We start from the raw sequence: 23,512 nt of genomic DNA, 5'->3' as shown, positions 1-23,512 counted from the left end.
AGTATCTGATGCCTGCTGACACTCATAGCAAGGTGATTCCTCTTCTCCAATCCCATAATCCCAGAAAAGTTTTATAAGGATTTTTAAATCCCTGTTTAGAACTCATTGATATTTGTTTCAGTAGGCTTTAAATCAAGTAATAAAAGATCTGGCAATCTTCCCATGAACAATCAGGGCCAGATCGGATGGGTCTTTGAGCAACCCGATCTAGTGGGAGGTGTCCCTGCCCATGGCACAGGGGGGTTGGAATTAGATGGTCTTCAAGATCCATTTCAAACCAAACCAAACCATAATTCATTGGGCCTAGCAAAGCACCAGTAGTTTTGCAATCCTTTCTTCACATTGTTCCAGCATTTTACATTTCAAAAACCTTTTCTTGGGGCCTACATTATTTTACAAAGTGCTCCCTGAAGAAGTAAAAGAAGAAGCTTATAGGAGATCATACTAGGCCAGCAGGTTCATTAGCACAGGCATTAAAAGCAAGTTTGAATGTTTCAAAATCAATATAACCAAACTGTTGTCTCTCTCAAGCCTTTAGAATTGTCCATCCATGGGAAGAAACTGGGGCAAGTGCCTGGTTGCACAGACTGCACCAGAGGAAGCAATTTTCCAGGGGAAAAGAACAGCAGAGGAGGAACAAGGTGCATCTACAGCAGGGATTAATTTATTTCTTTGTGGGCATGCTAAGTCAGTGAAAAAAAATCTTTAAACTGGGAGTGATGAAGTTGGTGAGATGAACCCACAGGTGGGTTCAGGCCACAGCAACCTGACAGGAAGACTTAACACAGGCAGTCAAAGGACAGACAGGGAGAAAAATTATGGCTCTTCAATCTCTGTGTCCTAATGAAAGAAACACAAGCTCTTTGCTTAGAACAGCAAGAGATTCCTGTAAAAAAAAAAAACTTTTCAAGCAGAAAACAAGGTGTTCACAATAGGAAATTATAAAATATTAAGTTTCTTATAGAAAATTTTTCACCTGAGGTTTATTCAGTTTAAAATAGCTTAAAATATAAACAAGCTCTATGTAAAAAAAACTTGATTTTTACATGGCAGTTGATGATTCCTTTTTCTGGCTAGATCTCCAGTGAAACAAGTTTTTTCATAAAACATTTTTCAAGTCTTGTGTGACAGACAATTAGTATACTGGCTTCATGTGCTCTTAATACTTTCATTTCCTGTCTTAACTCCCTGTGACAAGTTATCCCAGGCATTTTTGGGAAACTTGCAGGAAGTTTGCAGCAGCAGAGGCTAATGAGGAATAGCAGAAACCCCTGGGATCCCTACTTTTGCCCCATACATTGGTTATAGATCACTTCATCTCTAGCAAGTGATGCCAAAACCAAAATCACCAGGTCCACCAGCAGCACAAGCAGATCCAGTTACCACTTGCTAAAGGTGCTCAAAGCCACTTCTGCCACAGACCTGCTGGAAGCCCTGGGCAGGATAAAGTTCTGTACACATACCACTGTGTGGACATTAGTAAATAATATGGCCTGAGATCTTATGACAAGCAGCATGCATGAACAGCCTAACATAAAAATAATGGGCTTTACAGGAAACATGAATGTCTTGCTATGCATTACCTTAGTGAACAGGCTAGAGTGATACTGGGGATACTTGCCTCTTCAGGTAGCCACAAAGGTACCACAATGATAATGGAGTTAGGGAGGGTGGGGGGTGAGGGGAAGTGTTTTAATAGACAAGTATTTATTATCATAGGAAAGGACAAGATGATACAGTTCGTTTGAAAATCTTGGATCACAAAGAAAATTGAACCGACATTTATACACACACATTAATTACCAGAGATATCAGTACATCACAATGTAAATTTCCTAGAGTGAGAATATAACAAAGTGCATGTTCCTAGGTACCTTGCTTCAGGAACTGCCATTTGAAAGCCCAGCCAGCTCCAGCAAATTTTAAAAAGGCAAAAACAGATTTAATCACAATAGTGATCGTGTTCACAGTCAGGCTCCAGAACTGCAAAGGCTAACATATAGATTTAAAAAGCCTTCCAAGAAGAAACAGACATCTGGGGGGCAAGAGCTAAAATTTTTTTCCTGTTAAAAGAGGAATGACAACTGAAGCAGAATTATCACATCAACTTTCAGTCTTAGCTGTGAGCCTGAGGGGTGGAAGCCAGCTCTTCTTTACAGATCAAGCAAGAAACAAAAACTCGTTTCTAGTCACAAGAAGAGGTTTCCCAGAACACATCTAAAACCTGCTCTTGGAGGCTCAGGACAAAGCAAACATTCCTTGAATTTCTGCTACCCAGCTGTGCCCAGGGTGGCAATTCACAGTGCCCAGCTTTCTCTAAATCTATGCTTCCCCAGAATTCCTTTTGGTACCTCTCACAACAATACCCAAAGGAATCTGGTTTAACATCTGCTCTTTTCAGTTTTCTAAGGCAAACTCATCATTGTCTGTTCTCCTGCAGGGTAGGAGACCAACTCAGGAAACTGGAAGAAAGGCACAAACAAAAGAGTCATAACAAACCACACTGTGGCTACAAGCTCACCCTTCTCTAGCAGGGCTGGGCACACTGGGCTTCACTGCCTGCTGGGAGCAGCAGGAACAGGGCAGCACTCCGAGGAACAGGAGCCAAAGGAGCTGTGGGGTTTGGGATCAGGGAGATAAGCCCTGGCTGATTGGGCAGTGGTAAGGTGCAGCTTGTTTGGGGGAAACACACAGGCCCACCTGAGGAGGGTTGCCACAGTCACAGCTGATAGCTGTCATCATTGGATCGGGTAGGTAGGAAAAGGCCCATAAGATCGTCAATAAGATTTGATTCCTTTTCTCACGTTATTTCACAGCATCCATAACCTCACTCTCCTGCCAGCATTTTGTGACCTAAATGCACAAGGCCCCTCACTAGAAGTCCACTTTAGCTCTGAAGTGCAGTGGAGGTGAGAGAAGAGGAACAATTCTGGGACTTGGACAAAGTTGTTCCTTCCTGTAAAGCTCTGGCTTTAACCTCTGAGCCCTGAAGCATCTCTCTGAACAAGGATTGCAGCCTGGGTAAGTGACTGTGAGTAATCTTGTTTGGCTGGTATTTTTCTGAATTTATCAACTTTTAACTTTTTGATGACCTTCCTTCCTCCCCCTGTTCCTGAGTAAGTACAAACATTGTAAATTATATGACTCTTAAAAGCAGGAGCTGGCAGTGTGTGTTAAAGCAACTGTCAGGAGTGTCATTTCAACTCAAGATGATGACAACCTCTCAGTATTCTTAATAATGCTCCTGAGGTGTTTTTTTTTCATTTTTTTTCTTCTTTTATATAGAAATAACAAAGGAGGAAAAAAAAAGGAAGAAATACGTAATGAGAATTGTGTAATTTTGCTTTTACAAAATGCTTTAGTTGAAAGCTTTAACTTTTTTGTACTATATGAAATGATCAAACATTGTCGCTTCTGTTAATGTAACAAGAAGGGAGCGCTGCCCCAGAAGATTAGTGGAAAGACCCGACCCCACAGCTGGAAAGTCAAAAAATAGCCTTGGGGGCATATAAAGCAGGGTATTATGGTGGAGGCATTAATGTAGCCACTAAGTTTGTGACCAGTTTTTTAGTCCATTCCCAAAAGCTGTGGAAACAATTCATGGTTCATAGTAATTTATGTATGGTCTGGTTTTCCAGACCACCTGGAAACCACCTTTCCACACACACCGAGCCGTGCCTAATTCTTCATCCAGGGCAGTTTTGTGTTGAGATGCTCCTTACTGCCTGTCAGTAAATGTGGGAGTATCTGACTCTTGTCTGGCTCTCTCCAGGTCGGCAAAGGAGGAGAAAGAAGAGCTAATGGCAAATAATAGCAGTATTCAGTACTTCAAACATTTGTAGAACTTTTGCAAATATTAAGAAATTGCTTACAATGTTGAGGATGAGTAGGTGTTAGTAAGGTGTGGGTTTGATCTCTGCTGTACTCCTTCAGAAAAGCTTTACCAAGGCATTAATTCAAAATATTTGACTGAAGTTTATGTCTTCAGCTTTCAGATGCTGAAACTGGGTGAGGGAATGAGATTTTGATGGATGTCATAAGAGAAACAGGGAGGTGGGCAGGTGGGCAGCTTCTGTGCAGAGCTGAGCCTGGCTCCCCACCCTGGCTGGATCTGTCCTGCCCAGCACCTCGGTCTGCCCCTCTACCGGAGGGAGTAACGGCATCGTGACATGTGGGGACAAACAGGTGGAAGATCCTGCTAGGAGAAAAGCTGGAGCAAGGCACACAAGCCTTTTCCTCCTGTGGTCCCATCCAGCCACAGGCTGGCCCTTTCTCTTCATTCTGCTCTTCCTGAGTTAGTCCAAATCACTCATTCACTCCTGTGATGAGGAGGGACATCACTTTACGTTATTATTCATCCACAGATTTTTTTGTAGTTATCACTTTTTAAAATTGTTCTCACAAGACTAAGCCAATACCTCCTTTCTGATACTTTCTGCATAACATTATGTTCTTAGTGTCCTTTTTTCTGTCAACTGACTGATGGAAACAAACCTTGCGTGCATTGTGCTTTCCATATAAAAAATATGGATGGAGTCTTGTGATTTTAAGACTAATGTAGAGGACTTGGGAGAAGAGTGGACAAAAGACAGCATGTCCACTCATAAGAAGAAATGGAGGAAAAAATGGCACATTGTTCAAAACAGCCTTCAGAGCAGCAATCAGGCTCTGGAAGACATTAATAAAAGGGGGGAAAATCTGTGGGATTTCTCTGTTTTAACTTCCCCAGGGCAACTGTTTTCCAATCACGGGTTTTGTGTATGCTTAGATGCAATATTATTACTAGCAAATAGTCAGCAGCTGGAAAGGAGATATATTTTTATGTCAGAGGACAAAACCCAATGCTGTCAACATTTGATTCAACTTCACTGCAAATTTGTCACCTACCTTGTCTTTTTTTTGGAGGGGTCCAAAGTTTTAAATTCAATGTGTCAGTGGTATTTGGCTGCTCTGTGCTTTGGCTGACCATTGCGATTTAGCCGTCAGGGCCTATTTTTAGCCATATGAATAATGAAGAATCCTTTTGGAGTGGATCCTGAAATGTCCTGAGACTCAACAAGAATGCGATAGTGGCACTTAGTGGAGCTTACTTGCAAGTGGCTTATTTGTTCATTTGCACAGTACCTTTTTTATCCCAGTGTTTGCAGTGAGTCACATTTCCTCTGCCCACTGTTTCCTTGTAAAAAGTAGTATAATAATGAGGTACTCTTTTGCTAACTTAGTATTCAGTATAGGTCCAGGAAGTTAAGCTTTTCTATTGATTGTTTTCTATGGTTGTAAGTACAAAAGACTCTGCCAAAGTCTCCTCTGCCAGGCTGGCTTGTTAAGAGCCATCGGTGAAGTGTGTTTTGAACATAATTGCTTCACTTCCTTTGCTATCTGCGCTATCACTTCTGAGAACTCGGGACTCATTGTAGTTACCCAGCTGGGCTGCATTAGGAACTCGAGGCCAGGTTACCTTATCTTATTTATTTTAATGTGTTCTTTTAACTTAGATACAGAACTCCTCAGATATATGTTATGTCTGAGGCCCCAGAGACCTGTGCCAAGGCAGTAGGCAAAGCTCCAGAATTACAGCACTAGCATTAGCACCAAGTGATTTAAACTGAGGCACACCATCAAAAAAAGGATGGTTGTCTAGTATATCAAGACCTTAGGTTTCTTGAATTGAGAGTGAACTTCCAGGGACATGCATGTGCAACCACAAATAACCTCTTTACAGAATTTGTTTCAGTTGTTCATGTTGTAGATGACTGAAATGCTCAAAGTAGGTGCCCATGCTCATATGGTATTTCTTAAATCTAATCCCATTTTGATATGATTTTAAAAATTCTGAGTGGAGAACTACTGAAAAAAAAACAGCACTTTAATAAGATGTCTGTGTGTATGATAACCTTCATTCTACTTTTCATTCCCAAAGCAGACTGAAAAGTAATAAAATTGCCCATCTCAGGTCAGGATTTGGAGGACAGACTTATCTCCAGAGTAGGACAGCCCTTGCTGTCTATTCCTGCACTCGCATCAGACACCTCAGAGGAAGGCAGCAGCAGAACCACTTCTCCTAGATGAGGGTAGCACCAGGTCAACTACTTGAACAACTTACAGGTCCCACAGTCTGCTGCCATGTGGAAGATGCCTGTCAAATGCTTGACATTTATTTTGATTTTTCCTGACCTTGCAATGTTGTTTCAGTTTTACCCATGCCTAACCTCAGCCAGCAATGCTTCATCAAATGCCATTTCAGCCAGACTCCAGCTAATACTTTCAGCCCCGCTTGATGAGTCACACAAGGAAGAGCTGTAACAAGAGATTATTCTACAGCGTGCTGCCTCTGCGTGGCCTTCAGAACAAGTAAACAGCTTTCGGTGCTTCTTCTTTGTCCAGCACGCTGGCACTTCTCCTGGGACCCGCTGGAGCTGCCGTTCCGAGCCAGCGGAGGCACGGCGGGGCCGGACCCGCGGGGCACCCCCCGGCCTCCCCGGCGGCAGCGCGGTGTCGCGGCGCCCCCTGGCGGCAGCGCGGGGGGGTCCCGCTGCTCCCCCCGGCCCCTGCCCCGGCCCCGCCGGGCGCTGCTGCGGCGCTTCCCAGCGCACGGGGCTCCGGGTGCGGCGCCGGTGGCGGACAGAAGGTTGGGCACGGGGCAAGTAGAAGAGGGGTAGGAGCCGCCCAGTCAAATGGAAATACAAGAAGAGTGTGGGGAAAAGCAACGGCATTTCTGGCAACCAACTCCGGATGAGGTTATTCATCTCTGTTTTTCTCGGTTTTTTTTTTGTGTATATTTTCTTTCCTCTTGCTCTTTCCTCTCTTGAAAAACAAGAGGATTGACAACCAATGGTATGTGCTCATGAAAGAAAATATTTTAAGTGCAGCTCTTACAACAGCATAGTTTTCAAAACAGCGCGCTGGAATTGACCAGGCAGACCCAAGTTTAATTTTATCCTGTGGTAGGATCAGAGCTAATTCTAAGCTGCCCCACATACTGTAGGAATCCATGCAGGCTATATTCCCCTGATGTGTTAATTCTTTATCTGATGAAACTCTTCCGACCTCCTCGTTCCTTCTTGCCAGCCATCCCAGTGCCACAGAGAGCTGACCTGGCACTGGTGACACACACTGCTCCTGCGGGACTCAGAAGTTCTCCCTGCTGGTGCCAGGCGGCTGGCGAGGCAGGGGTCAGAGCCCTCGTGTTGTTGCAGTGCTTGCAACACATGCATTGGCAGACACCCGAAGGTCTAGTGCAATGCTGCAGCTGGCAGTTCTTCCTTTCCCTGTCTGTCAAGCAAGAGCAGAAGAAAGCAAGTGCTGATGGTGGGGCCCTCCACTTCCCTGTCCCTCACAGCACTTTCAGAGGCTGCAGCAAAGCTTGAGGTATAAATGTTATTCCAGGCTTTGCTCTTCTGTCTGAAAAGCATCTTTCACCCTAACCCATAGTTATGGATCATGGTCTGGGGATGCTGTAAGATGGGCGAGGTACACATTGTGAAATCCCCACCACAGCCAGGAGGAGAGTGGCCAAGACCTCAGCGATGTGGAGAGAGCAGGTGGGGACTGAAACGCCTTGTCCTGCAGGCAGCCAACACAGACTCACACTCTGAAGACTTCCAATGCCAAATACCAATTGTCATTGCCTCTGGAAAAGCAACTGGCATTTACTACAGAAGGCTTGAACCTGATTAGGAAACTACAAGAATAATGGAAATTTCTGGTCCTTTAACATAAGCAGTGAGTTGTCAAAGCCACCTTGGTCTGAACCTCCTAGCATTTTTCCTCCCCTTTGGATTCCAGGTACAGTAAACACAAATACGATTTCATGAAACAACATTTTTATTACGTCTTTGCCTCTGACACTGTTTATAACATTCTTGCTTTTTCTCATTTCCACTCTGCTCTAACACTCAACACCAGAGTGTTGTGTGGGTCCTGTGTGCGGATCCAGGCACTGCGAGAGCCCTGCGCTCTCCCCTGTTGAGTCATTCACTATTCCAGGAGGTGCAAGTGATTCTTCACCACCCTGAAAACAAATAAAGAATTTGGAACAAGTTGAAAAGTTAAAATGTAACATGGACATTAGTCTGCAGTAGAACTAGGGATAACACAAAAAGAAAGCTGCTTCCTCTCACAAAAAGCTGTGAGAAAAACAATGTCTCTTTATTTACATGGTCCTTTAGTGGGAGTACTTCAGCAGACCACACCAGCAAGGTAGATAAGGTGACGCTTCACAGCTGGGTGAGCAGGTGCTGAGAGCCAAAGTCATCAGCCCAGAGCTTCCCGGTATGATCGGGGTCCCTGCCTGAGCCCAGCCTCCTGGGGAGAAGCTGTTCTCTGTCATTACAAACCTGCCTTTGCACTCATCCCAAGCTATCCGTGGCTCCTTGCAGGGAGGAAAAAAGGCGTTTTTATTTTATTGGGAAAGCATCACTGGAATACTTCTGCCATTGCCTTACAGCTTCTAACACGCTCCTTTTCCCCAGACAGGAAGACAAAGAGTCTAAAGAATATGAAGTAGATGTAAGATTTAAGTTCTGACTGAATAATTTTCATTTTTCACAAATTATCATTTTGTCAGGAAAATGGTTTGTCAGAAAAGCTCTGCCAATTTGGTCTCCGCACAATACCCTCCCCTGCCTAAGGGCATTATAGAGCCAGCTGTCAAGTGATGATTTAATAGACCCAAGGGACATTGCTAGTGGAGGAAGGTGACTTTTTCATCTCTCATACAGGGGTGGCTCATGAATATATATGCCACTTGTACACGACCTTTCTACTCTAAAGAATCCACTCTTCAAGAAGGGCAGAGTATGAAGTCACGTTGAGGGGCCATTCCTACCAAAGGAAGCAGAGGACTGGAGGACTCTCAAGGAAAAAAACAAACAAACAGGAAAAAGGGGAGGGAAGATTAATATTCTTGTGTTAACAGGCTGGCTGAGCTCTGGGGCTTATAGATCGAGGCTTTGATTCTGTGAAGCAAGAGGTGGGAATCCAATGCAGAGAGAGGGTGCAGCTGGAAAGGATGGGGCTATTTAGCACAGAGGATGAGGAGTGAGAGGAGAAACCAGAGGCAGTGGGAATACAAGAAGTGAGTAGGGGCAAAAAAAATAAGCTTAGCCTTGGAGAAGCTGAACTGAGAAGTGATTATTTAAAATAACAAGTTGTAGGTGAGAGACTGAGCAAGGAGAGAGAACTTGATGGATCCAAAACCAGACCTGGGTGTCCTGAATACCAGTAAGGCATGGGACCACTGAGCGAGAGGGGTACAGCAGAGGTTAGAGTCTGTCCGCAAGAGTGAAGCACAAGGGCTGCAGAGTGACTGCATGAGGAGAGCACAAAGGGAAGCTTGGTTACCTGTGCTAAAGTCTCATGAGGGCTCTGAGAGAAATAAAACAGGGGAGGAGCCTTTTGCCCTTCACTGCAGTAACAAGAAACAACATTTAGGTCTTGTGCACAGTGGTGCACTAAGAATTTTGACTGTCGATACACTCTGTAATTAGATTTTGATTCTCAGGACCAGAAGTGTCTTTTGGATTTTGCATTACAAGGTGATAGTGGAGGAATCAGTTCCAATGTACATTGGGGTAAAGGTCAGTAGGACAAGTTACACAGCAGAGCTGAGCTGAGATCATCCCTCTTTGGAAACCTCCGCCAGGAGATACTAAAGACATGGCCTTCCTGTTCCAGGCTAGCTCTAAGTGGGTTATTTCTGATAACCACCATCGAAAAATGGGGGATGGGAGGAAGAAAAGCAAGTACCAGTTCCTTGCACGATGGGAGAAAACTCACAGCTCACTCTGGTTTCAATGAAAGGGGGAGAAAATTACTTCTTGAAATGCTTTTCAGAAGGGGAGAGAAAAATCCTTCCTATCGCTGCAGACCAGTTTAAACACTTAAAAAGGTATTGACCTGATATTATGCGATTTCCTTTGTTCCAAGGCTCAAACACTAAATGCACATGAGTATCACTGGGAACATTCTGAAACTTGTCATTCTGCTGGCTGTTGTGCTTTTTGGCTCTGAGTCAGAACCACTCTCTAATTCTTAGTATCTCAGCTCTGGTTTTATGGAAGCTTTTATGTGGATAAAACCAGCTTTATTTTCATGCTTATTTAATATAATGCTTTCCTTGGGAAATAAGGTGCAATGTGAGTTTTGAATCAGCAAAACATACAAAGTTACTTCCAGCTACAGATCATTCAGCAACTTTTGAATTGGTAGTGACCCACACCTCACAGTCAGTTTTTGTCACTTGAAAAGTCTGTTCTATGCTTCATCAAAATGTTCTGGAATAAAGCAAAGCAAACCAGGGGATATAAATCTCTGAACTTTAGCAAATGGACAGAGGTGTCATCTGAAACTGCAGAATGCGTTTATAGAAGTAAAATAGTTACAGTGTTGGTAGTGCCAACCTTACAAAGAATTACAAGACCTTCAGTGAGGTCTGGACCTCGGTGTGACACATTCAGGCTGAAAAATAGACTTCAGTCTTGCAGGCCTTTGGATTTGAAGTGGGTGAGAAGTGACACGTACCACAGCATGTGGTGTGTGTCACCTCCAGGTCCTCAGAGCTTTCATGAGTTCCCAACACATCAGTCCCCTCCTGGTCCCCATCCTGTCTCTCCTTGCTCTGTCCCCATTTTTGAGGACATGCTTTTACATCTTTGTTTGTGGTTGCATACCCAAGAACAGCATCATGTCAATAAACAGCCTGTCAGATTTTAAGCAATCAATGCGATAGCTTCACACCAGATTTCTGTGAGTTGAATGTCAATAGAAAACCCATTTACTCTTGTCCACTTGTTGTCAGAAGAATATTAAAAATGAAAATGAATTAGGGAAAGTTTAAGGGTCAGCACAGATACTGCAGATGAGGATTTTCCACTCAATAAAGCTGAAGAAATTCATTCTAGGAAAAAAAAGAATGGGTTTTCATTTTGTCATGTAAAATATTGGGTTTGCTCTTTCGCATCTTCACAGACACAACGTCTGCGCAAATAATGGCTTTGTGGCAGTTATACCTCTCTTGTAAAGAAAATAAAATAATCAACAAGGAGCAATTCTTGTCTGAGTCAGTGACCAAAAATTTAAAAAATGAACAAAGTCCTCAGTAGAAATAAAGAGTTGCTATTAGTTTTACCAGCTTAATAGTTATACAGTTAGCTAATGATTACTCGACTAGTGAACTTCTATCCTGCACAATTAGCACTGGAATATTTAGTAATAGCAATAATCCAAAGCTGAGTCTAAACTCAGGTTACCAGTCTGACAACTTTATAGCACTGTGACTGGAAGCATTTTCTCTTCCTTCAGGAGAAGACGAAGCCTACAGCCTTACAAGTGAAACTTCACATTTCTTCCTTTCACAGTTACAATGATCCTCTATGGATGGATGTATTTCCCCATTTCCCTTGATTACATGTAGCTCTGTTTCTACTTCTCTGTTTCTCTAAATAAAGGCATTTGGTCTTTATTACGGGAGAACCACAGTGCTTTGCGCTGTAATGGTGCTGTAAAGTGAACCCAATTAATGGGCCCAGGTCTAACAGCTCCGGATGTGACTAACCCTGCTCGCCCCTGGCATTACTCACATCCTGTACCAGAAGGTGAGGACACCTCTTTGGCCTCTCCCTCTGCGGCTGGGGGCAATTCACAGAGAAATGAATTGTCCTTTGTGCCCAGGGCTCGACGCAGACCTGCCTGAAGTTAGTGAGGGCTCTTCCATTAAGGACTTCAAATCAGGTTATGTAGGAAGGAAAATAAGCAGCTTTTTGTTGCTTTTAGCTTTTGCTAAAGGAGTAAAATACAACCATGCGAAGAAATTCAGACCTCTGATTTTTTTCAAGTATTATATAGAAAAGAAATAAGGTAATTTCTACAGCATAATGTGGTATGGCACAGATTATTAGCACACAAAAAGGACAGTTCCATCTTCAGAGAAGTTGCTTAGTGCCAGACGTGCTTTGCCTGTATTACTGAGAAAGACGAGTATTTCTGCTGTGCCACATGGCAATATTGTTCTTCACCAAGCTTTCATAAGAGCATGTCTTTTATTTCCAAGGAGAAAAATTTATAATTTTCCCAGAACCCCGTTTATAGAGATCTTGCTCTGGTTTCACAGAGTATTTCACACCATCAAGCGCAATTAAAGCCCTGCCAGGTGCTATGAAACACTGAGCCACCACCCAGGCCCACAGCTCCTGGCTGTCAGCTGCTCCTCTCAGTGCAAAACAAAGCTGCTCGCCTCCTCCTGTGCAGCAGCAGCACAGGGCAGGCCATGCAGCAGGGGCCCGGCTCTCCCACCAGCTCTGGCCACAGGAGCAGGCGCTGGGCTGCCGGCGCTGGGCTGCAGGTGCAGGGGCGAGGTGCCTGAGTGTGTTCGTGCCCAGCCCCTCTCGTGCTGCATGGCTTGGGATGGGGGTCCGGAGCAGGCAGTGCTGGCCCCTGTCTCCTGGGGAGCTTGTAGTCTGTATCGCATCAACCCTTTCTAACAGGGCTTTGCAGTGGGGCCGAACGGAAAGGGACTGGCCTTGGTGCTGCCTCAACCACCTCTTAGCAGCAACAGCTGGAAAAAAATATCTTGGCTTTGCTGTTGGGTAGTACACTGCTTCATAGGGTCAGGTCACTGTATTCAGTGAATTACTGTATTTACTGCTCACCTTAACAATGTTGTATTCAGTTGCTTTATGTTTTTGTTTGTTTATTTGTTTTTAACAACAGTCATCTTGTTTAAAGAAACACTGCAGACAGTTACTTTATAGAAATGCCATTTGCATTGGTTTGAATTCCAGCTTTTCCAGAGAACTTAGTCATAATATCAGGTTTATGCTTCTTAGTTGTAACATAAAATGAAAGACTCAGATGTCTGCCTCCACTGTGCCAGCTCCATTCAGAGCTCCGATTACACTTGTTTATTAATATAAGTAATGTAAGCGCTCAGATGATAAAGCCTTCATGAGAAAGTCTGTCAAACACATTTCTTGTGGGTGAATTAGAGAAGATATCTGAGTCCTGGGTGCTTGTTCTCTGAAGACATTTTTTAAATTCAAGTTCCTTCCCTAAGTGCACCCTTCTGCACAGTAATTCCCACAGACATGACACTTACAAGGTATTGCCATTTGTAAGAGGCGAGCATTTACTTAAAGCACTAGAACTGGATATGCCAGTGTGTTTTGCAGTATCCCAAGTGATGTGTCATCTCTGCTCCTTGTCTGGTGCACCGCTAGCCTCTCCCCTTACAAATCTTACAAGATTTGCCTTACAATTACTCCTCCCTCAGCTTCACAGTTTCCTCATTAGATGCAAATACAGTATCAGGCCACATGTTAACAGGCTCTGTACCTATCAAAGCATCTTGATTTCCAGAAGTATATTGTTTTTCACTCAGACTCACACGTTCCTTGTGGCCAACACCTAGGACAGGTTCCTAGTGGCCAACACCTCCTTGGTCTCCATGTCCATGCTGTCACCGCAATTCAGACTTTACCACCTCTGTGTGCTTGCATACTGGTTTTATTTTTAGCCAGGTTTTCATGGATAGCTCGAGAGCCATATTTCTGCATGGACCTTACAGCCCATACGTGAGTTTGCAAGCCTCCCTCTCTCACACATGGAGCCACCCCCCCCAGTTTGCTTGGCTACAGTTAGCCAGTGTTCCCAGCACAAACTGGTCACAGGGCAGTTCCCAACTGGTAAGTGACAGGACAGTTAAGTCACCACCCATGATTTGGAATATGAGGTAGGGGTGATAGCCTCTGATATCACCAATCCTTGGAGCATACCCAACGAGCTGTCGTGTTCCAGCCTGCGGAGCTGCCCTGGAGTCACCAGCTTAACTTGCTGGCACCACTGGGAATGACAGTCTCTCTATGAGGCTCAGGCTGGTGTCTGCACTGATCACTGGCACACAGTCCATAAAACGATTTCCACCATCAACATTTGACTTCCAATTTAGTATCGCCTATGTAGATAATAGAAAGACATCACAAAAGAAATGTAGTAGAAAGTGCAAAAATGCCAAATTATTCTGAAACCATTTATTTGGCTTGCAGGTGGTGTTTGGCGAGTGGGCATTGGGTCACTCCTCAACAAAATGGTATGTGGTATGTGTTTTAAGAAAGGGTTGGTTCCTCAGCTGGCTAGTGCTTGATAATAAGCTCACTTCCATAATTTCTTTCTTGACCAGACACTGCAGTTTAAACAATGTTTTGTGGTAACTAGGAGTAACCTTTACAGAACAAAACAAACAATTGAAAGAAGAATGGAGTAACTTTTTTGCTGTCCTGTTTCTAAGTTGTGTTCTCATTGTGATTTTTGAGATGTTTCCTCCTCTACCAGGAAGCACATCTGTACATGGTACTGGCATAAACACTTCTGGGTCACAATGAATCAGATGAGCAGAGCTGAGTAATTTGTATAACAGCAGAGTAAACAGGTAAGATGTTGTGGGTGGAAACTTGCGAATGGCTACAAATATTAATCTTAAATAAATTGCAAATAAATAAAAGGATGGAATCAATGCAGTGTTTCTATATGCATAAACAACCACCTACTTTAAAACAGTATGCATTAGTTCATGTCTATAGGTTCTCTTCATTTGCTCTGGCTATGAAAGATTTGGTGTGCTACTGAAGAATTTTCTTAATTTTTGCTGACTGTTTAGATGAAAAGTTCACTCTACACACTTCATTCTGGAACCCACATATGAGCAGTTCATCCCCGGAAAACCTGACTGGACAAGGTCCCAGTCAACCCAACAGAACTTTGAAGTTAGCTTGTTTTGGGAGGAAGGTTGGACTAGATGATCTCCAGCAGCCCTTTGCAATCCATTTTTTCCCTGTGATTTTGCAATTATAACAGAATGCTGCCTGGCCATCAGATCAAGGGTTTAGTTTTCTGCCACAATTGGCTGAACACTGGATATGTCTGTCTTTGCAGAGTTCCTCTGGGAGGTTGCCCTTGTTTTCTGGCAGGCACTGCCTCTCTTATAATGGCAGTTCTCAACCCAGGCATGCCTGAATGGAGGGGAGATGGACTGCAGAGCATGGCTCTGGGCTGCACTCCTTTGCCGGCACACGCACAGCAAAGACTTCAACTCAGATCTGAAGCTCTCATTCAGCCAACAGTAAATGAATGGATTGTAACAAGTGCTGCTCATGGCAAACCAGTGAAAAGCAAAGTACAGAGCATTGCTGCTGTGGATAGCCCTACAGGAGATCAACACCACATAGCAGTTCAGGGGGAACCAGCACACTGCAAACACAATCACCACCACCATCAGCATCTTCAGCGTCATCTTCTTTTTCCGCTGATGTGCATAGTATTGCTCCATCGTGATGTCCCCAATGGCATTCCTCAGCCAGAGCTTCTTAGCTACCATGGTGTATGTGATGGAGATCACAAGCAAGGGCAGGACATACAAGAGAACAAAAGTAGTCAAGTCCAAATACTTCCAGAAAAGGTCAGCAGGAGGAGGGAAGCTGGGTAGGCAGACCATTCGTATTGTTCTGTTCCTGAAGATCAAAGACATAAAAAACCATTAATCCCTCTGCCAGATGCATGCAACACCTGGAGGACAAGCATCTTAAGTGTTCTTGTAGATTTCAGTAAAGGCACAGAGAGCAGAACTCATTCAGTAACACAGGCAAGGGCCTCTTTCAATTGAGAACTTCACATTAAGTCCGACCTTTGGCTCCAGTGAAGGTATTTTAAACACATCCCCAGAAAATAAATAATCATCCGTATTAACAATTGTTCATGTCTCTTCTGTGCCTGCTTCAAATGACAGCACTGAATCTCTGAGACGAAATCAACTAACAACAAGCCTGAAAGCAATCTCATTGATTTTCATTATCCTTTTGAAAGAAACTCACTGCCTAGTGAAATATAAGGAAGATTTCCCTGCTTCACCATACTTTCTATTTTAATAACACATATGGAGAAATGCATGCATTAGAATCTGTGGGACTTTGACTGAGCTATGTCATATAAAAAAGCACTGTGTAAAAGTCTTACCCAATATAAAATCTTGTCAAGGTCTGATAAATGGCATGAGGCAATGAGAAGCAGCTGGCCAAAACCCATATGATAATGATGCAAATCCCTCCTTTCACCATGGACATGCGTGGCTTGAGAGGGTGCATGATAACCTGAAGAGAACAACCAATCCAGAGGATTTAAAATGTCCTCAACTGATAAAAATGAGCTGCAAATTTTAGAAAAAAAAAAAAAAAAAAAGTGCACCTTTGCTTTATCCATGTCCAAGAGCAAGCATTTGACACTGAACTCTGAGTAAAAAGCAAACAGTGTGTGGGCTTTCCAAGACAGCAAGGCGTACTCAGCATGGACATAAAGGGTGGTAGAAGTTGAAAGCCAAGAGCCTCTTCTGGCTTTCACTACAGAGAGCACAAAATGTCTCTTGATTACTATAGAAGAGGTCTCAAATACAGATGGCAGACCTGGTATTCACAACTTTTGGCATTTGATGGACTTGCAAAAGTCTGACATGGTGCCTAAGAACCTTACAGTTAAATGTAATCTTTGACCAGCATAGCACTAATCAACTTCAAAGCTGGTTTCTTTTCTGTTCACAGTTTGTCCTGTGCAGTACTGGCTACATTGTGGTGTATTGCATGTGTGCTTGCTGCTGAGGAGGGCTACTTTGTCTGGTGATGTCTTGGTCACTCTTTCAGCCTCACATTGCAGTTTGAGATGCTGCAGCAGCTCTGCATCCCTCCAGTCTTAAAAGTTGGGCAGGAGAGTGTGATCTTAAGGGACTTCTGAAAGTATAAGGGCTGGAAAATGTAAAGAGCTATGTGAGCATTAAATGCTGCTGCTGGCCTGGTGCCCTGGGCAGAAAAACACGTTCAGTGTCACCATCAACTTGAATTCAGAGATCATGAAAGTTATATGTCCATTGAGCTACATAGCCCACAGATGATTAGATTACACAATAAAACAATAATTAAAAACAGACCTATCATGTCATCTACATGATTTCTTGGCTGATGAATTTTTTGACATTTTTTTCTGCATCTTTTCTTGTCTCATTATAAATATTGATTTAATTGAGCTTCTATAACTCCCCTGGATCATCTGTCTGCTCTGATACCTCCCAGAACTAGCAATATTTTTAGAGTCAAGTGTTGCTTTCTCTTTGCTCAGTGACATCTCCTTACTTCTATTTATATCTCCTTAGGCCATGCCAACTAATTCCAGTTCTGAGGAGCTTACTCCACTGGGTTTAACAGCAATTATTGTTTGCTCGTAGTTAAACCAGCATTTCTTAATGCATAGCCATGCTTTGCCATCAACCCAGAATCTGCCAATTAAAATGCCTCCTTATTGGAATACTTTGCTTTCAGGAGTTGCAATGTTATTTGTAGAAGGGACAGACTAACAAACTTTTTGTGGTATAAAAGACAAGAGCGGATGGTCTGTACTCTGGCAGTCACTGTGATTTTCTGACACTGGACGGAGCACATCCCAGATAATCGGAGTGGAATCAGTTACTGTTTTCAACTTCATCTAGCTGTGTCACTTATCATGTGCTTTTCAGTAACAACCATTACTGCAGGCTCCAGCACTGCAAGGAAAATACACAGTAAGCCCAAAGAGTGTACCTTGCAGAGCCTGCTCTCCCAGTGCAGAGCATCTGTCAGCCTTAGCAAAAATGACAATTTTATTATCCTTCAAGGAAAACCCTGTTTGCACTCATTGGTTGGCCTATGCAGTTTTTATGGTTGGTATTTGCCAAGAAGTATCTTTTTGCTGGGGAGGGGGACAGCGCAGAGAATTTCTCATCTTAAGCTGAATGTACTAACACAGTTCTCTCCACTGTCAATCCCAGGCATCCCAAAATAATGAGGCAAGCCTAAAAGTTGTAAGAGTCTTCATATATAAATGCTGAGATAATGTTTGGGCTTGCTGATGTTTGAATATATTCATGCCACACTTTAGGACACAGAGTCACTGAGGCAGGAAGGGACCTTTGGAGACCACCTTGTCTAACCCCTGCAGAAGGCAGGGCCACCTGGAGCATGCTGCGCCAGACTATTTCTGGATGGGTTTTGGATGAAGGCTCCACAACCTGTCTGGGCAGTGTTTGATCACCATCACTGTACAAAAGCAGTTTTTACATCCACCAACATAAAAGCTAGAATCGCTCCCCTTCATTCCTTAATTCCCAAGACAGCAGAGGTTTCCAGGCCCTGGGACTTGAATGGGAAAAAAGCTATATGTTTGGTTCACTATTTTCTAGCAAATACAGGTGTGATGTATACTGCATACCTGATGCCGATCCAGAGCAATGGCAGCAAGGGTCAATACAGACACGTGAACGGAACAGTACTGAACAAATCGGCTTACATGACACATCAGCTTTCCAAAAACCCAGGTACTGCTTACAAACCGCACCTGAAGAACAGAGGAAAAAAAGATTAAAATTGTGCATTACCTGAAGTGTCACCAATAGGCTTCCTGGGAATATTTTAAGGAAGAAATATTGTGATACAGTTTCCTTATCATTTGTAGACGTATTATTATACTCAGATTTTTGGGGAAATAATGACTGTGCAAGAGGCTCCGAAAAAGAGGTGAGATTTATTATATTGAACAAACAAATCCACTTGAGTACTGCTCTGCGTATGTGTGTTTGTGTGCGCATGTGTACATGTAACGTGGCTATTCTGGAAAACACAAAGAAATCTTCTGTTGATTTCTCGATGAGTGTCTGCACGTAAAAACATTAGCTTGTCTCCTTAAAGACAGCTGCATTTTTGTCATTGTTAAAATGTTCACGTTTGTGAATGCCAAAAGTTGCATGGGTTCAAAACTCAGTGAGATAAATTCATGAAAGAAAAACTCTTTGAGGGCACAGAAATAGAGAGCTAACACCCTTGAGCCAGGAGCATCCCCATGTACCTGCCCTGTGCTCTTACAAGTTATGTACTCAACATACAGGATACCCTCTCAGCAACAGCATACAGAGTGGGACAGCAATGTCTTGCTCTCATGCTGATCTCTGAGCTTGGCTCTCCTCACATCGCATTGTTTGTGATACACCAACAGCAATATCAGAGGTGTCAGCTAGCTTAGACAAACAGAGACGAAAATTTTCCCCTCCAGATGAAAAAGCAACTAACACTTTACAAGCTGGGTTGCCTTCCTTGATCTGACCTCTGGTGTACAATTTATCTCCACCAGGCATGAAATCCCACTGCCCTTGGGGAGACCGTAGTCAGAGAGAGTTTAAAGCCTGCCCTGAGACCAGAGTAGAAAGGGCACGGTGGCATTTCTTAGAAAAATCCCAGAAAGGTGTTGCTTCTTGCAGCTTTCCTACAGAGGCAATTATCCCAAATAACTTGTGGTTTTACTCCCTGCACACAGTTATTCCTTACTGTGCAATGTTTAATATAACTCATTTTGGAAGCAGATTAAGCTAATTTGAAACAAGGCACATTTACTACAGAACATATGTCCACACAGAAAATTAGTCAAGACTAGCTAATGTTTTCAATTAGTCTGCCATTTTAATCCTAATTAAATTCCCATAGAGACAATTCCAGTAGTAATGAGCCTGTCAATGAAACTGTAGCATTTTGTCTTTCTTTGAAGTTGATGTAAAGCTCTAATCTAAGAGGGATTACAATAATTTAATTATTTGTTCCTAATAATTAACTATTGTGCAAACACTCAAGAGGGCACTATCCTTTTCCCTAAAGATGAACAGATGCAAATCCAACCAGAGTAAGGCAGTGAAACCCCACCAAAGGAATAGGGTCAGCGTAGGGAGAGGTAAATTCAAACTGACAATGCAGCAAATGCTTCTGGAAGGCAGAAGAGCACCATGGACAGCTATGGGCAAGGACAAAAGCAGGAGCATTTGGGATGCTTTTGAACCAGAGGATTTTGCAAAATTCAGCCATACAGACAGTCCTACTTACACATTGTTTATAGACTGTGGCAGTCGGGCAAGAAGTGCAACAGTTTATTCTTCCCACTTCACTCTTTATTTTTCTTTCTATAGTTAGAATTATTTAATAACTAAAAGTAAACAAGGGACAGCCAGCTCCTAGAAGCACAGTTACAGCACCCCAGCCACACCAAACTGGCATGGCTCAGCAAGGACCTCACGTTTTCTCCTGCAATCATCTTCACAAGGAGTGACCCTGCTTGCATCGTTTCCACAGTAAATTGACAGCTAATTGTGCTTTCTAGAGTCAAACATGTCCCCAGTTCCTTCCCCATCAAAAGACCAGCAGAACAGACCTGTCTTGACACTGTCCTGAAAGGGAGGAAGAAAGTAAGAGAGGAGGGATGCCCCCCAGCAGGTTTTGGGAGGTGGGAGCATGAACGCCCCGGTCCGTGTCTGTGTGTGAGGGGCTGTGGGGGATAGAGGGAGCACAGCTGCAGCTTGTGCAGGATACAAAAGGAGCAGGGAAAGAGCTGAAAAGAAAGTCTGAGTATGAGCCTGGTACTAACTGAGGCAGTACACATGCACATGGCCCTGACAGGCAAACACAGGCACCAGCAAACCCCGTGGGGGCTAGATGCACGCCCCCAAATTTGGATGTGCGCACCCGTCCCTGCCTCACAGCCAACCTGCAAGCAGCGGTGAGCCAGAGCTCAGCGTGGGGTGTGTGTGTGGGGACAACTCCCTGCCTGCCCCACGTCCTCCGGCCGCCCCGCAGAGCCCTGCACCCGGCCCCTGGGGAGCTTACCAGCGTGAAGGGCGTGTTGAGGGTGGTGATCATCACGTCGGCAACGGCCAGGTTGACGATGAAGAGGCTGGTGGCTGAGTGCATCCTTTTGTTCTTGATAACCACGTGGCACACCAGCGTATTTCCAAAGAGGGAGATGCAGATGATCACTGAGTAGGCTACTATCAGCAGCGCCTTCACCGTCCGGCTCTGGGACTCGCCCTCATACCTGGTCCCACTGCCAAAGTCCCCCAGGTCCTCCAGGTCCAGATCGCTGTGAAAGAAGGATTGGTTTGGGAAGCCGTACAGTGTGGAGAAGAAGCTGGTGGTGTGATTCTCTGCTCTCCAGAAGGGCTTGGAGATATACTGCAAAGGGAACCACATGTGTCTGCTCATGGCTTGGGAAGCAAAGCTCCAGTGCTGCCGGTGTCCCTGGCACCCTGGAGAAACTGGGGTAGGCTGCACGTTTCTCTGCCCTCCCTCCTTCCGGGGAGCTCAGGTGCTAAAGTCAGCGGTTGCAGGGGGGAACACACATCCTTGCATTTTAAAAATATGCCCCATAGTTGCAAACTACATAGAAGAGCTGATAAATGGGTCCTTCTTCCCGTGCTGATAACGTCAGCTTAACTCCAGGGACTCTCCAGCTGCTGTTCTTCTTTTCCAGTCCCATATGTCCTGATACAGGAGCTGGTTCAGATGCTGAAATATCAGAGATCCCCAAACACTTTCTCTCTGCACCTAGGAAGAAATCCTAGTGAATATTTCCCTCTGGACACTGTTCTGCTCCTCTCCCACAACTTCTCCTTGGAAAACTGCTATATTGCTTTTCCACATAATCCTTCACCAATCAGGTCTTTTTCCCAGCAGTTTTCAAAGCTTGTAAGAGCTAAAAAAGCAAGGGAAGCCTTTTCCATTTATTTCCATCCTCAAAGTATCTCTGAGCTATTCACTGGAAGCAGCTTTGCTCAGAGACTGAGTGGTCCCTGCTTTCCCTGTGATATATGCAGCCTGCCAGATGACACACTGCATATGAAATAGCCAATAGTGTATCTCTTCCTAGCTTATCCTGAGATGGATTGCAGCCCCACAGATAGATGATGGGAGAGTGTGACATTTGCAGATACTAGCAGAGCAGCAAAATACAGAGTGGATGTGCCCTTATCTTCCCTGTCTCCCCCTCCTCCCTCCTGTGTACCCAGCACAATAGCTTTGTGGGGTGAAGCGTCTTTACTAAATTGCAGCACCTTTCTCTGCCTTCTAGAGTTTCTGCCTCCAGAGAGCATCTGAAGATTTCTGTCTTCAGATTTCTCCTGGATTTGTGCCTGGCATTGTCCCCTTCTTGGTCCCCTATGGTGCAGAGCACAGTGTAAAAAGTGAAATGTAACGTGAAAATGAGTACAGAAGTTTCAGGGTGCTGCTGGTGTCCATGGAGACACGTACCACAGCTCAGCCTGCTGCTGTGCATTAAGGCAGAGCAGGGGGAGAGCAGGAGCAAAAGGGTCGGAAGTAGCACAGGCAGAAATCCCTTCTTTTCTCCTTCCCTTCCTCTCCAGGCAAAGTCATTTGCAGAGTCTTTTGCTGTAAATGCTTCTGCCATGTGTCCTGCCACTGGGACTGAGCTTGGCATGCAGCTGGTTCAGGGCACAAACCTGCAGGCAGGCTGCTGCATCTTTTTCCTCTTAATTTCTGCTGCATAAGGTCACTAACCCACACAGGCAGGATTTGATTTGGAGGATGATAAATCAAGAATATTTCCTTTAGAAACAGAAAGGTGTAGAGATGCGCATGCATGAGATCAGAAGCTGAGCTCCTGTTAACAAAGATGAAACAGCCACCGCTTCCCTGCACGCGTCCTCGTGAGATGCAATCTGTCAGAAATTGCTGCTTGTGGCTTGGCGGCGAGCACACACCTGCCGGCACCAGCTCTCATTGCTCTGCTGCCCCCATCAGCTCCCCCGGCGATGGGGACAGGTCAGCAGCTGCCAGGGTGATGCCAGTCCTCATGCCCGCATCTCTTACATTCCACTGGGAAATTTTCAGGTGTTCAGACTCAAACAAATAGCTGGCATTGGCTGTTGGCAGTGAAACTTCATTCCTCCTGTCCTCTTAGAAACCTGTCGCTAGCATTACTCTAATCTCATTACCATAAAATCAGAATGACCTGACGGGAAGGTCGTTTTCCCTACATCTGGTGATTCATCTCTAAATCTGGTGGTTTGTCCAGGACACTGAATGTCACTGTTACACACGCTGTAAATTTCTTGAAGGCTGAGACAACTTTTCTTTATATATATGTATATGTGTTTTTGTGCACCCACAGGAGTCTCCACTGCGACACAGCATAGGCTGGGGACCTGCACTGGGAATAGACATAGAGTTTCACCCTCAAGTGCCTTCAGCATGTGACTGTGATGTGCTCATTTCCCGTCATTCCCTTTTATTTTCTTGTAATGCACTAGAACAACTTACCATAAGGTCATTTAGGTACACATTTGAAAACAGACCATTTGAAATGACCCAGTGTGCCAAAGGCAAGCCTTTCTAATACTAAAGTATTCTTTGCAGAACTGATTTATTCTGTCAAAGATTCGAACACTTAAGCAATCGCATGCTGTTTTGCTGCAGTTATTATCCACTTACAAATGTTCTGAGCTGCATCTTAGTGGACCTAGGTCTATATCATGCATCATTAACTTAGCATTTGTGCTCCTCTGAGTTAAGCGCAGAAGGCAAGGGAGAAATGCACTTTTTCAAACATATTCTCTCTGTACCTCTGCTACTTTTGAATTGCTCAACATCCACCTTTATTTCTATAGAAAACTTTT

The 23,512-nt window shown here is 44.1% G+C and overlaps 1 protein-coding gene across 1 annotated transcript; it reads right to left on the bottom strand.

Moving 5' to 3' along the window:
- Positions 1 to 14,009: 14,009 nt before the first annotated feature.
- On the bottom strand, positions 14,010 to 21,639 carry LOC121077092 (probable G-protein coupled receptor 83). Its single transcript, XM_040571894.1, has 4 exons — positions 20,709 to 21,639; positions 18,277 to 18,402; positions 16,003 to 16,136; positions 14,010 to 15,500 (listed from the first exon to the last, which is right to left on the bottom strand). Exons 1-4 carry the CDS (start codon positions 21,081 to 21,083, stop codon positions 14,876 to 14,878), a joined length of 1,260 nt encoding a protein of 419 aa, XP_040427828.1. The 5' UTR covers positions 21,084 to 21,639; the 3' UTR covers positions 14,010 to 14,875.
- Positions 21,640 to 23,512: the final 1,873 nt, after the last annotated feature.

This window comes from Cygnus olor, chromosome 13, assembly GCF_009769625.2.
Source record: "Cygnus olor isolate bCygOlo1 chromosome 13, bCygOlo1.pri.v2, whole genome shotgun sequence".
Classification (NCBI taxonomy): Eukaryota; Metazoa; Chordata; class Aves; order Anseriformes; family Anatidae; genus Cygnus; species Cygnus olor.
This window is presented reverse-complemented; position numbering and strand designations above follow the sequence as displayed.

What these genes read in the sequence shown, in the direction of transcription:
- LOC121077092 (XM_040571894.1), bottom strand. Translation starts at nt 21,083, where the DNA reads ATGAGCAGACACATGTGGTTCCCTTTGCAGTATATCTCCAAGCCCTTC. An exon ending in TTGCTCTGGATCGGCATCAG is followed by an intron (nt 16,137 to 18,276) that starts GTATGCAGTATA and finishes TGTTCTCTTCAG; the next exon opens with GTTATCATGCACCCTCTCAA. An exon ending in TTGACAAGATTTTATATTGG is followed by an intron (nt 15,501 to 16,002) that starts GTAAGACTTTTA and finishes TTTGATCTTCAG; the next exon opens with GAACAGAACAATACGAATGG.